This window comes from Simochromis diagramma, unplaced genomic scaffold, assembly GCF_900408965.1.
Source record: "Simochromis diagramma unplaced genomic scaffold, fSimDia1.1 OVJJ01000304.1, whole genome shotgun sequence".
In the NCBI taxonomy this organism is placed as follows: domain Eukaryota; kingdom Metazoa; phylum Chordata; class Actinopteri; order Cichliformes; family Cichlidae; genus Simochromis; species Simochromis diagramma.
The window spans coordinates 16,313,962-16,327,223 of NW_024387030.1; the positions used below are offsets into that span (position 1 = coordinate 16,313,962).

The 13,262-nt window shown below is 39.7% G+C and overlaps 1 protein-coding gene across 1 annotated transcript; it reads right to left on the reverse strand.

The window, feature by feature from the left end:
* Positions 1 to 46: 46 nt before the first annotated feature.
* LOC120740157 (sodium-dependent lysophosphatidylcholine symporter 1-B-like) lies at positions 47 to 13,262 on the reverse strand. The gene is made up of 14 exons (XM_040042300.1): positions 12,827 to 13,262; positions 11,226 to 11,354; positions 10,432 to 10,556; positions 8,218 to 8,341; positions 8,033 to 8,111; positions 7,794 to 7,945; positions 7,584 to 7,674; positions 6,919 to 7,037; positions 6,737 to 6,820; positions 2,510 to 2,593; positions 2,226 to 2,338; positions 1,981 to 2,124; positions 1,639 to 1,815; positions 47 to 1,482 (listed from the first exon to the last, which is right to left on the reverse strand). Exons 1-14 carry the CDS (start codon positions 12,908 to 12,910, stop codon positions 1,428 to 1,430), a joined length of 1,560 nt encoding a protein of 519 aa, XP_039898234.1. The 5' UTR covers positions 12,911 to 13,262; the 3' UTR covers positions 47 to 1,427.

Genomic DNA, 13,262 nt, shown 5'->3' on the forward strand with positions numbered 1-13,262 from the left:
AAGTCATCTGCATATTAGTTAATGAAAGCATCTGCTATAGGGCTGCTGTTTTTTTTTTAAATTTTTTTTATTGTATTCTTTTAAATCAGTCACATTTCACCATGACTGCAACTTTTACTTTTCTAAGACAAAAGGAAAAGACAAACAAAGCCAACATTTACATTATATTCCTTCCACAAGACTCAAATCATTCAGTCATTGGTAATAAGTTATTCTTAAACACATGCCAGCATAAGAAAATTATAGTCCCTTAGATACTTTCCATAAATAGTTAAATAACACATTTTTGAATTTGGGATGTCACATGGTAAATAAAAAAGAACTCCCAGTACAGCTGACTTTGCTTTATAAGCACTTCAAAAAAGTCTATTAAACCCGACGGAGATTTGCATAAAAAATTAATTTGAGTTCAGAAAATCAGAGATATCTGAAACCAGTTGTAAGACGTATTTGTAAGGCAATGATTCACATAACCTATATACAAGTACATCATGTTGTACTGCCGTTTCTCCTTTAGAAAATTCAAGTACACTTTTTGAAATGTGCTATATGAAAACAAACAAACAAACAACAAAAAGGAGAGAGTGTAGCAAATCTCCATACGACTCCATTTACTGGAATAGTGCTGGCACACCCTTCATAATAAGGGCTGATACTGTACATTTCTTTCAGAGCACACTCTGAGTGGAAAACGGCTAAGACGCGTCATCGAAACATCAAAATGTAACAGTGTGTTCGAGTGATGGTCTCATAGTGTAAACCAGCACGTTAATACCTTGCAAACGGTACTGCAAAGCACACTTTCTCCCAAAGCTTTCATGATGTAGTGCAATCACACGGGAGGAGTGACAAAACGGAAGGCTATAAATAGGAACGTCTCAGTAAACAATAAAGTCAAACATCTTTGGAAACCAAGACTAGAGCTCCCAAGAGGCTTTGTCGTTCATTTATAAAAAGCTGCCAAATGCTAACCAAAATGTGTGTGAGCTTTGTTTTAACAAAGAAGTGGTTTGAATTTTTTTCAGCTATTGCTGTAGATTATAATAAAGAGAGATCTCTGTGCGGCATTTAAGCTAAATGATGAAAGAAAATCTCAACAAAACAAACAAAAAAATATATAAGTAACAGAATCTAACCTGGGAGGTCAGCATAACATAACAATCCTACACTGTGTAGATTTGGATCTTGTGTATTCTCTGGAGTTTTCATTAACCTGTTCACTGGGACACAGCTGGATGGAAAAATAAATACTCAGTGTGGACACTAGAGGGTGATGTAAACCTGTGCAATTCACTGCGGAGGAACCCGCACATGATGACGATCACTAGTCAGCAGTGGGTGGTTTGTGGTCCCTCCCCTGTTAGTCCAGGCGGTCTCTTCACAGCCTGTGCAAACATGTAAAGCAGCAGAGGTGGCTGGCTTGGCCTCTAGACGCTGCTCCCACGATCTGAGGTTTCAGATTCAGAATCAGTTTCAGAATCGCTGTTTAAAAAGAAAAGGAGAACAACCAGAGTCAAACACACAAGAGTGGGCTAAAACTGGTTAACAGTTCAAGTTTTCATACAATGCACAGATCCTGGTGGGACACAGAAGAAGGATCAATGGTAAATTGTGTGTGTGTTTTCACTCCTCACTTACAACATTGCCTGCAGTAGTTTTCGGTTGCCTTGCCTCCTTTCCTCATCGATGGGGTAGGTCTTCAGTATCAACAGTCCCACAGCAATAAGAACCACGGGCACGGGAGAGACCAGCACCTTCAGGGTTACACTGACCGCCTCAGGTTGTGAGCAGCCCCCGGTCACGTAGCCGGCAAATCTGTGAAAAAGTGTACACAGGGGGAGAAAAATTAAGCAATATGGTCAGCTGAAGAATTAAGTATTGTTGTCCCCAGGACTACTGGACTGATAAGCTCCTTAGTTTTAAGGATGAAAACATTAATATGATTGAAACACTGATTAAAAATCAGGTCAGTAAACTTACTTCAAACTGAGGGTAGAGATACCCAGGGAGACTCCAGAGGCAAACTTGATAAAGAACACATAGAAGGAGTAGAAGAGGGCTTCATGACCGCGGATGTCTGGATTTTGAACTTTGAAGTCATCCACTACATCAGGAAGCATCGACCTGAAAGATCAAACATCCAGACAGAAGCTCAACAACACAAAAGAAAACCCACATCCGCAAAAGGATCCAAGGACGACTTCTGTGGATAAACTTGTGCTTACCAGGGCAGGAGGAAGGCTGCTGCTACACTCACACCTGCTGCCACTGAGACCAGGTAAGAAACGATCAGGTTGCTTTTGACAGAGACGATCAGGATCATGAAGGGCACTGCCCACTGTAGCGAGAGGGAGAAAGACGTCAGAGGTCTCATAAATAAAACAAACAAAGTTTAAGATCAGGATTTATTGAAGACTTTTTTTTAATCTTGCAGACTGAATGAGTCAAAATAGAGCATAGAGTGAGCTATAGCTTCACTCATCTACACTCCATAACATCTGCTACTCACCGAGATGCCAAAGTAAGCTGCTTTCTTCTTCCCGAACCGGGTTAGAAACCACTGCCACCAAGGGATGGTTAGAGCCCCAGAGAGCTGAAGAAATAATGATAAAGAATTTAGTTATACAAGCTCAGAAGAGAGCACGAAAAGAACATATACTCTGAGTTAAATGATGACTAAGCGATGACTATAGAATTTTTTTTTCATCTATTTCATATAGCTGAAGCATGTTTATCAACCAAGGGGCAATTAAAAAAAATAATAATAATAATTTAACATATGGCCTTTTTTCCTGCTGTGCTTGCAAATATGTTTCATTCACTTTGTCCCCAAAAAAACCAAAACACTGGATGTCTGGAGTTTTGATCTCCTCCATACCTGCTTCATGCCCTGGAGGACGGGGCTGCGGCCCCCCCACACCCTCTAGCAGATCATTACATGAAGGAACCTTTTGAAAAAACAAGCGCGTCCATGCTCACAGGTGTACACACGAGTGATCACACCCACAAACTACACCCTTTTTGGCTTCTACCTCAAAGCACACTGTGTTATGTTGATCTTATGTGCTGCACAATAATGTTTAATATTTAGTATTTACTGACATATTCCCATATATCATTGTGATGTTGTTTATTCTATTACTCTTGTTCTCTTCTGCTTGTTTTCTTTTTTCTTTCTCAGCAGGTGATCCAGGTGATTGATATATGCATTTTTTTTTCTGCTCATTCTGTTGGTTTTTGTCTTTTGCCCTTCTCCCCCGTCCCTCTTCTCAGCTGTTTCTCTTTCCCTCTTTCTTTCTCCCCTTCTTTCCTCCAGTCAAGTCTGTCCCGTATTCAGTAAGTGAAAATAAAATAAACAATAAAAGGTGAATCAAATGGACCATTACGGCAAGGCTGGGATGGTCAATTTTGTAAAGTAAATCCGTTGGGCATCTTTCTTTGCCTTTAGACAACAATTCTGATGGCAAAAGAGCCAAACGGGACAGGCAAAAAACAAAACAAAACAAAACAAAACACAGAACACAAAGTAGACTACACATAGCAGACTTGTAGCATCGGCATTGTTGGACAACATACTAAACTGTTAACCACATTGTTTCTTTTTAATCAGAATTTAATCTGTGCACACACAGACCTTGTTGCAAACAAATTGCCAAACCAACTGGACTTTTCCAGTGTGTGAGGAAACCTTGAGACTTATTGTTGCGGAAATTATAGCTGGTTGGCATCAGTCATATCTTCTTCTCTGCATTTTTTATACATGTGAATATTTTTGCAACTTGCTACTATGTGAAATACGCAGGTCTGATGCAAATGGAGAAAAAAAAAAAATGTCTGCTTGGATAATCATCGGGGACACAGTGGGAATGTCTGGGAGTAAAAAAATGAAGCCAGAAATGAAATGCCAAAAACTGCAATTCCTTTAGTAGCCACATGAGGCTGATTCCAAAAGCCACTTAAAAGCCCAACTTTACAGCAGAAATAAACATGTTTACAGAATGGTACAAATTAAACACCTAGTTTCCCCCTTCATGGTGGGTGGACAGATTTTATTTTTTAATACATCAATGAATAGTGGCAAAAGTGATACCCTTATATAAATCCGGAGATAAGCATAGTTTTAACAACTATAGGCCAGTGTCTCGTTTGTCACAGTTTTCAAAAGTGCTTGAAAAACTTTTTGCGGAAAGACTTGATTTTTTTCAATAAAACTATCAACTAATAAATGGAAATCAATTTGGATTTCGTAAAAATAGATCAACGGCATTAGCATTGTTGACTTTCATTGATGATATTTCATCTGCAACCCATAATAATAAATACACAGTTGGGGTATTTGTTGATTTAAAAAAAAAAAAGCTTTTGACACGTTACAACATCCTATTTTGATTTCTAAATTGTATAATTATGGTGTGAGAGGAGTAGCACTGAATTGGTTAAGGAGTTATTTAGAAAATAGGTTGCAATATGTACATTATCTTGGCAATACCTCTGAACGATTGAAGATTGTATGTGGCGTTCCTCAAGGTTCTATTTTAGGACCTAAACTTTTTAATTTATATATTAATGATATCTGTGATGTATCAAAAAGGTTAAATTTTATTTTATTTACAGATGACACAAATTTTTATTGCTCTGGAGAGAATTTGAAAGATTTGGTTGAAATTATGATTTCTGAGATGTTAAGATTAAAAAAATGGTTTGATGTAAATAAATTATCTTTGAATCTGACAAAAACGAAATTCATGATATTTGGCAATCGTGTAAAGGAGGAAGAAGTCATTATGTCCATTAATGGAGAATTGATTGAAAGAGTTACTGAATTTTAATAGTAGATGAAAATTTGACGTGGAAATCACATATTGAGTATATTAGAAAGAAGATGTTTAAAAACATTTATGTTTTGGGAAATGTAAGAGATTTATTAGACCACAAAACAATGCGCATTTTATATTTCTCATTGGTTTTTTTTCCATACTTTAGTTACTGTGTCGAAGTTTGGGGGAATACATATGAGAATACTATAAAATCTATAAACTTATTACAGAAGAAAGTGATACGGATGATTCATAACGTTAAATATAGAGAACATACAAATAAATTATTTATAAAATCAAAATGATTAAAATTAGGAGATTTAGTGAAACTAAGGACACTATTAATTATGTTTAAGGCTAAAAGTAATATTTTGCCTTCTAAGTTACAAGGAGTATTTTTAACGTGTTCGGGGAAGAAGACAGCAGAAGGAAATTTTATTTTAAGCATCAGCTAGCTAGGACAACACAAAGATTAATGAGTCCAACGGTTAGGGGTACGACTGTGGAACTCTCTTCATTATAATTTAAAGAGTTGTATAAATTTACATTGTTTTAAAAAGTGTTACATGTCTAAAACAATAACTCAATATGAAGAATGTGAATGAAATTGGAGTTAATTGAATAAGGATCCATTATTTTTTGTTTCATTTACTTACTTTTCTCCTTGTTACTATGTGGAGTGGTATATTCTGATTGTAAATTGTTGTTTGGTTTGAGTTAGGACTGGAAATAAGTGTTAATGTTAGTTTGTTCCTTGACTTTTGGTGCCCACTTGCAATATAAGTTGGATTGTAGATAGGGGGCAGGGTTTAATAAGAATATATTCTTCTGCCTGCTCCTTTTCACACGTGGTTGCAGTGCTTTACTGACAGAAAGTGTAGTTGGTTTGTTTGAAAGAACTAACTGTGGAAACTGTTGACCAAGTGTGAAATAAATAAATAAAGGAAATGAAATGAAATACATATCTGTTAGATTCATTAATACAATGTATACAGTTTATGTAACTTGCTAGTCAAGCTTGTTAGTGTTAACTTCTAATCTCCCATATTTAGGCACCATCTAGTGCTCCAAATTTTCCTATACTGTGTTTTATACATTAAAATGAGTGGAATCCAAACACTAGTTGGAAAGTTAGTCTGCATTTCTCTAAATTCCTAGCTCTAACTCTATATGATGGACTTTCTTGGATGATCAATTATATAATTTTAAATAAATCAAATGAAATTCATAAACAAAAAATTACAAAATATTTTCTACAGAAACTATTCAGACTACTAACTGGGCTTCACTGAGGACTGTGGGAAATGTGGAAAGTGGAAAAATTAAAATGACCACCGGAGGAGGTCAGGGGATAAGGTCATGATAAGCTTTCATTGGCTTTTAACCCAACTCTGCAGGGGCGCAGAAAACCTTTGACCTCAAGGTCAAGCAGTAGATGAAAGGCCAGAAGCCCACGAATTCTCAGACTTTGACACTCTGCTCTAAACTCTCCAAATGTGATACAGTGTCCAAGTATTTCCCACTCCTAATCATAGAAAAAGGCAGCAGAGCAGAAAGCAGTGAGAGGAGGGCATTAGCAATGGTGGCTGTTCCCATGGTGTCAGTGAAGGGTTGCCAGGGCAACAAAAGCTCCATTCTGTGCCCTTGATCTAGCATAACTCAGAGAGTGAGTGAGTGGGAGACCGATTCCCAACAGTACGACACCTCCTCTCATCCTGAAATCTGCCCTCTCAGGCCTTCGTAGCATGCTTCTACTTCATGCGAGGAAGCGCCTAAGACTAGAAACTGAAATATCCCCTAAACAGTTTACAGCAAGCAGCAAGCTTTACGTCTGCAGACATGGTGTTGATGTACACTAAATCTACCCTGATGAGGGTTTTTACGAGAAGAGCACTCATAGTAAAAATACAAACACTCACCATGATGACAAGAAGGATATTCTGAAAGTCCTTCCTGTGGCCGAGAGCGTAGGTGATAAAAAGTGCAAAGTTTCCCTCCAGCAGCTGTAAAAGACAGAAGCAACTATAAACCAAATTACTGTAATAAAAAAAAAAAAAAAAAAAAAAAAAAAAAATCATGCATAAATCAAATGTAGCGTTACCATGAAAGCAAGAGAGGTGAAGAGGAAGCCGATGACCAGTTTGACATACGGCCCGTGACACATGACCAACCGCAGGCCCTGAGCAAAGGTGAGCGGCTCCGACTTGTCCCGCCCGGTTTCTAGAGTCCAACATAAAGGAGAAGACAACAAATGAGACATCTGAAAATCTGCATCTAAGAATACAACACACACAAGCTTTTGTGGTGAGACAATGTGGTATTTGTCTAGTGAGTATTTTGCAGCACTTGCTACAATCTGGCCACCACATCTTTATCTTTTTGAACACAGAGTGAGAAGGCCAAGAGGAACTAACCAGAGGCGCTAAGAAAAGTTTAACAGTTAAAGAATTATTCCTGTCACTGTTACTAATATACAGTTTTGCATGCGGATGATTAAACTGGACAAAAACTGAGTCAGAATTTTCTTTTTTTTTTTTTTTTTTACATCAATTCACGTGTCAAGTTGTCAGATTCATGATTCAAGTCTGTCTTGAAGCCAAATTGAGTCATTATCTTGCTTTAAATGTTGTTTGCATTTATCAGGGCTCGCAAAATCGCCCGATGTCCCGGGGCTAGCGATATCTCCGGTCGGGCGACCAAAATCTATCCAAGCCCCGCCCGTCAGGCGATTTTGCGAGCCCTGATTGGATAAGAAAGGATTCATACCTTTTTGCTCCTTCACACCTAAAAATAAGATTGCAGCACACAGGACGTAGATGATGCATATGACCCCTGAAGCAACCAAGTAAGCTTGTTTCTGAGGACACAAAAAAAAAAAAAAAAAAAAAAAAAAAAAAATACACGACCCTTAGCTTGGACCAACAATAATCATCTTTTATTTGACACAGTACAAAAAAACCCTCTCAATAGACTCACCGTCTGATCCAGTGAGGCTATAGTGGTGTTGACACTGGATGAGTTTGTGCTGTAAGGCGCATCAGACTCAGTGGGACAATTGGAATTATCACCTACTATCTGCCCCTGGATTGCAGTGCCCAGCACTGTGCCCAGCACCTCCACCATCATCCCTGAGAGCAAACACAAGAACTGACGGTCAGCACACGAATAACAAAACACCAGTGAAATCAGTTTATTTGCACAGGGTGATGTCGTACTGTAGGCTGTAGCAGAGTCCCGCTCTTTCTGGTCCCTGCTGATGAACATGGTGAGGGCTGAATATGGCACATGGAAGCACTGCAAATGTACGAGACCACAACATTAGACAAGTTCACGCCAGTGGACAAAAAGCAAATAAAAAAAAAATAAAATAAAAAACATGGGCTCAAAATGCGGTACTAACCGTCTGCATTGACTGGAAAAGGCAGTAAAAGACCAGATACCAAATGACCTTCCCCTCTTCAAACGGAGGCACGTACCAGATCAGGAGGTAAGTAAGCACTGCAAACGGGGTGGAGAAAATGATCCTGAGAAGAGATGAGTGGACATAGGTTGATAAAAGACTGAGCATTTCTTTCTTACCTTTGTTTTATTTTCTTTTGTATTTAAGGCAAACACATAGAACCCACTGTTTCCTTCCTTTAAGGGTGTGTCTAATGCATTTTCCCCACTGTTACTGTAGCTCAACCCCTCCTTTTTACATCCCTCCCTGGCAGTCAATTCTTTTCAACTCTTTCTTTTATGCTTTGTGAATAATCCTTCTAATCCTGCCTTGTTAGATCTTGTGTGTGGAGAAAGGGCTTCACATGGAAAATAAGAAAACTCCTGATACCTTTTAACGTCCAAGCGAATTTAGGTTAATGAGTACTAATAATTTCCATTTTTGCTCACTGAGCACAGGTTGCTGGTTCACTGGCACAGCAGTGAAAGTCACAGACACATGATCACACTCTCCCCCCCCTCTTTCTAAAAGAAACAAAATCTACTTCTAAAATAAAAAAAAACCTCATTGAGCTAAGATAATAAGTAAAATGAGAAATGTAGACTCCTGCCAGTCTGGCTGCCTGCCTGTCTTTATGTACATTTCCAGTACAGACAGAAAAAAGAAGTAAGAACCTAACAAATCTCTGTATTTTTATCTGGAGGATGTCCCTTTTATGTACATTTTGCTATTTTTCTTTAAACTAGCCTCATTATTTTAACCCAGCATGCTTTTTGACCTGAAGTAACCTCTCTACACTTGTACACGCCAGGAAATCATACACACAAAGGAGAACACACCCATATTGGTTTGAAGCTGATGGTGTGTTGTGGGTTGGACCAATCACAGCTTAAGCCAGTAACTTCCCCCTCCCCCTCACTTCCTCCCAGCTACAACATTACAGCTCATGCACAGCTGGCTTTTTCAGTCACTCCACTCCAGATATGGCTGGGGTATCATGTGAGGGGGGGAAAAAAAAGCTTGTAAAAATATTTAGCTCTGCTCCTCTGCAGATTATATCATGGCCTTGAGAGATTTTTGTAACCAGATACGGTTCTGATATTGTCAAGAAAGCTGCACCATGTTTGACTGTGAGAAGAAAGTCAAGGTCGCCCTTCTTCAGGCAGGGATACCCATGACAAGCTGCCAGCTATGTCACAGTGAACCAAACACACAGCAGATTGCAAACACATATCTAGACTGAAACATAAGCAACAACTAAAACATGGGAGACGATGCTGGTAACTAAACTGGTTTGTTAGGAATGCAAAAATGGTTTCAGGCATTTTCATCTATTTGAGTTTTGCAAATGTTTTACAGGGAAGGAAAAGTACAGCGTGTGTTCAGCTACAAGGACCTTTTGTACTTGCAAAGTTGCAAGAAGAGAAACTCTCCCAGCTGCTGCAACAAATTTCTTACCGAGCCAAGTGTCACTTTCCTACAGGCTCGTCAAACTTAGTTTAGTCCGGGGAGACATGCGCTCAGACTTGATGTCAAGTAAGCTGGACTTTTTAAAACCCTGGTTAAAGTCTTTGTCAGCAAGAAGACTTACACTAATAATAATTCTCACAACCACTGTTATGACCTGATCCATCCCTGTGATTCACACAAGTCACTTAAGTATATCTTGCAGCTCATTTTAGTTTTTTTTCCTGTCTGACTCCCTCACTTTTAAAGCTCAGTTGATGTTAACCAGCTAGCCCAGGCCCATCTTTTATTTTCCCTATTGGCTGACTAGCTGTCCTGCTTGCTACTCTATCAGTCCTCAATATAATTCAACTGCTTCCCTAAAAGGATTTCGTCTCAAGGCTCGATCCAAACTAGGACCGCAGCAGATGATGGTAGCCCTGCTCCTACTCTTCAACTGGCTGGTTTCAGTGGGTGCTTCAGCCTGCATTTGGTAGGAATGTCTGATGCTGGCACTGTATATGATACATATTTAGACTGCATTATTGCACTCTTACCATTTATTCCTCCTTAGTTGCTACTTCAAACTTGTTGCCATGGCTACTGATCCTGAGCTGTTTTTTTTTTGTTTTTTTTCCCTTGTTGTTGCCAGAGCATTTGCCTCATGTATCTCTGTCCTTACTCAAATCGCAGCATTATCTTATTATCATTCAACGTACAGATACCTACCAGGGCATCATGCGGCCAAAGCGGGTGGATCTACTCCGGCTCACCAGGAAACCCACTGTAGGGTCGGTGATAGCATCCCAGGCCCTTCCCACAAACAGGATGATAGAGGCATAGAAGGGGTCCAGCTAGAAGGGAAGGGTGGAAAAAAGTGTGTTAGCTTTGAGACCAAAACAGTGAGGATGCCAAGGACTACCTCATATGGAGAGTGGCTCAAAAGAGCTGTGACAGCAGACTCAGTACAGCTGAGAGCACAACAGAATTAAAATACACAACACTGTCACTTCTTTTATAACAAAGCAGCATTCAAAGCCCCTCTAATGATCTCATCCTCTGAGCTGAATGGCCTTTTTCAGTTCCTACTGTGTACAGCAGGAAAAAGTCTAATTTGCTAACAAAGCAAACAGGGGGAGTCCGGGTTAACACGCTTGACCGGAGACAGTTTAGCTGATATGAGGCTGAGAAGAGCACACGCACACACACACACACACACACACGCACACACACAGACCCCTGCTCTTGTAACCTGTGTGTGTTCTGCAAACAATTTAATTTTATCGATGTCATTTAGCTGCTGTGTGGCATTGATTTTTAATATTAAAAAAAAAAACATTGTGATGAAGAGCTTTTTTTAAATAATGAAGATCACTTAGTTTTCCTCACACAAATGTTAAATTTTTTTTATTTTAAATACTGGCATCAGCCCAGAATCTTCACAGTTGGTGGAGCTTTATAAAGGAGGCAGAAGTGTGTGATTTTAACCTTTTGGTTTTTTTTGCCCAGCGCCTGGCAATTACCTGTGCCACGTCGAGCAAGTAGATTTGGAGGAAGAAGCCAAGAGCAGTGCCTGTGATCTGGTAGGGAGCCCCGCCAAAGGCATAGCACACTTTACTGAACACAGACAGACGATTTCTCTGGGTCTTCAGCTGGAAGAGAAGAAGAGGGGAGAACAGAGGGGAAATGCAGTGATGTTAGTGCATTTAGACATTAAATATGGGTAAACTCGAATTCCACTGGGAAGCTATAAATTAAGGTGTAATTATGTAGACAGTGGGTTAACACATTATCATTGGCTCCATTTCTGCCTTCAGTCTTTAATTCATCCCTCTGATTCAAATCCCTACACCCATCCCTCTGTCAAACTTTGCGTTGCAACGCGGAACTATGAGGTTACTGTAGTTCATGCTGAGTGAAACCACATCACTACATCACCTCAGCACAGCCATTGGCTCCAGCAATGGTATGTTAGAGGTAGTGTGACATTTTATGCTGAATAGCCAACAGCCTCCAGACAGACTAGAGCCTATGAGCGGTAGCCAATACCCTTTCTCAAGTGTGATGTCAGCAAAGGGGGGATTACACACCCTGATTTACAACCATCACGGACACAGAAGCAGAATCACCTCTTGAAGGACGCAAATTGCAACCTTATCAACAGGCACACACAATATTCTCTCTGTGGTCACGTTCCACAGAGGGCATGTCTGGAATTACAGTGATGCAAGACTAAAAATAATACTGATGCTAAATAAAGAACAGCAGCCTGCATAACCTTTAATGTGCTTTAAAGAAAGATCTCCACAGTCTTTCCCAGAGTACAAGAGGACTGCACTGAAAAGTGCCTTTGGATTCATAGAAAACCACCAGTATAATTTACAGTTTGAACCATGGTGCCATATACATTGCTACTTTTTCATCCAGCAGTCTAAAAACCCAAAGACAATGAATTTAAATGCACATCAAGGTTACTAAAGATTAGCAGCTTTGGGGCTAATGTTTCACAGGAGTTTTGTTACACTTTAAATCTACATCACATTAATGTAAATGATCACAGAGAAGACACTGATGTTTGAAATGCAACCTGCCGTGTATTTTCTCGTGCAAAGACACAGCCACTGTTGAACGATATGGAAGCTATTAAACCATTTTGGGGGGAAATTTAAGGCGTTAATCGTTAAATATAGGGACTTAATTTCAGCCACTTAAACCAAATATGGCTCACAAGTCGTGGCTCTAAAAACAGGATCACGCCACGTTTCTCCACATCTGCCAGCAGCTATATTTGAATGTGACAGAGAGAAAACGCCGGCTTTCGTTAAGGTGTTTGGTCCCTTTAAAACCGGTATGCCAGCATCACGAGAGCTGGAGGACAGATAAACGTGGACCGGGCGAAATTCAAACCTCGAGGGCAGGAAAGGGCACAGAACAAGGCAGGGTGTGAGGTTTTTGGGAAGAAAGGAAGTAACGACCGCATTTTATCAAACGTTACTTTGAATTTAGGCGCCCTTTAACGCACCTAATTATTTTTTTTTTTAAGTGGGCGCGGTGGGCACATAAATCCTGTTCATTTTAACACTCCTCTTAAAAATCAAACGTGCCGGTTAAACGTCGCTCTTACCTTCACCGTCTTGATCTCTGCATTGAGCGGTTTGACTGACAATAAAGTCGCCGCGTACTGCTCGGCGCCCTCTCCTCGTGCCATTATCTTGTTCTAGTTGATGTTATTTTCCGATATTGTAAAATGTAAATATATTCCTTAGTGTCAGAAGAATGAACAGAGTTCACAGCATCGCCATGTTAGCCAGAGCTCTGGGAGCTTCTGAGTCAGAGCGCTCGTGCTGCTTTCGTCCACCTCATTCTTTCTACTATGTAGGCTACGTCAGGTTACACGTCACAATCGGATGTTCCACCATTTTTTCCTTTTTTCCCCCTGTTCGTGACCTTCAGTAACTACTAAAAGTTTAGTACGCTGGGTCTTTTAAGAAGTTTTCTTTGTGTTAGAAAATCAGTAAAAATTCCAACTTCAGTGGAGATTGAAGAACCCTTACTCTACC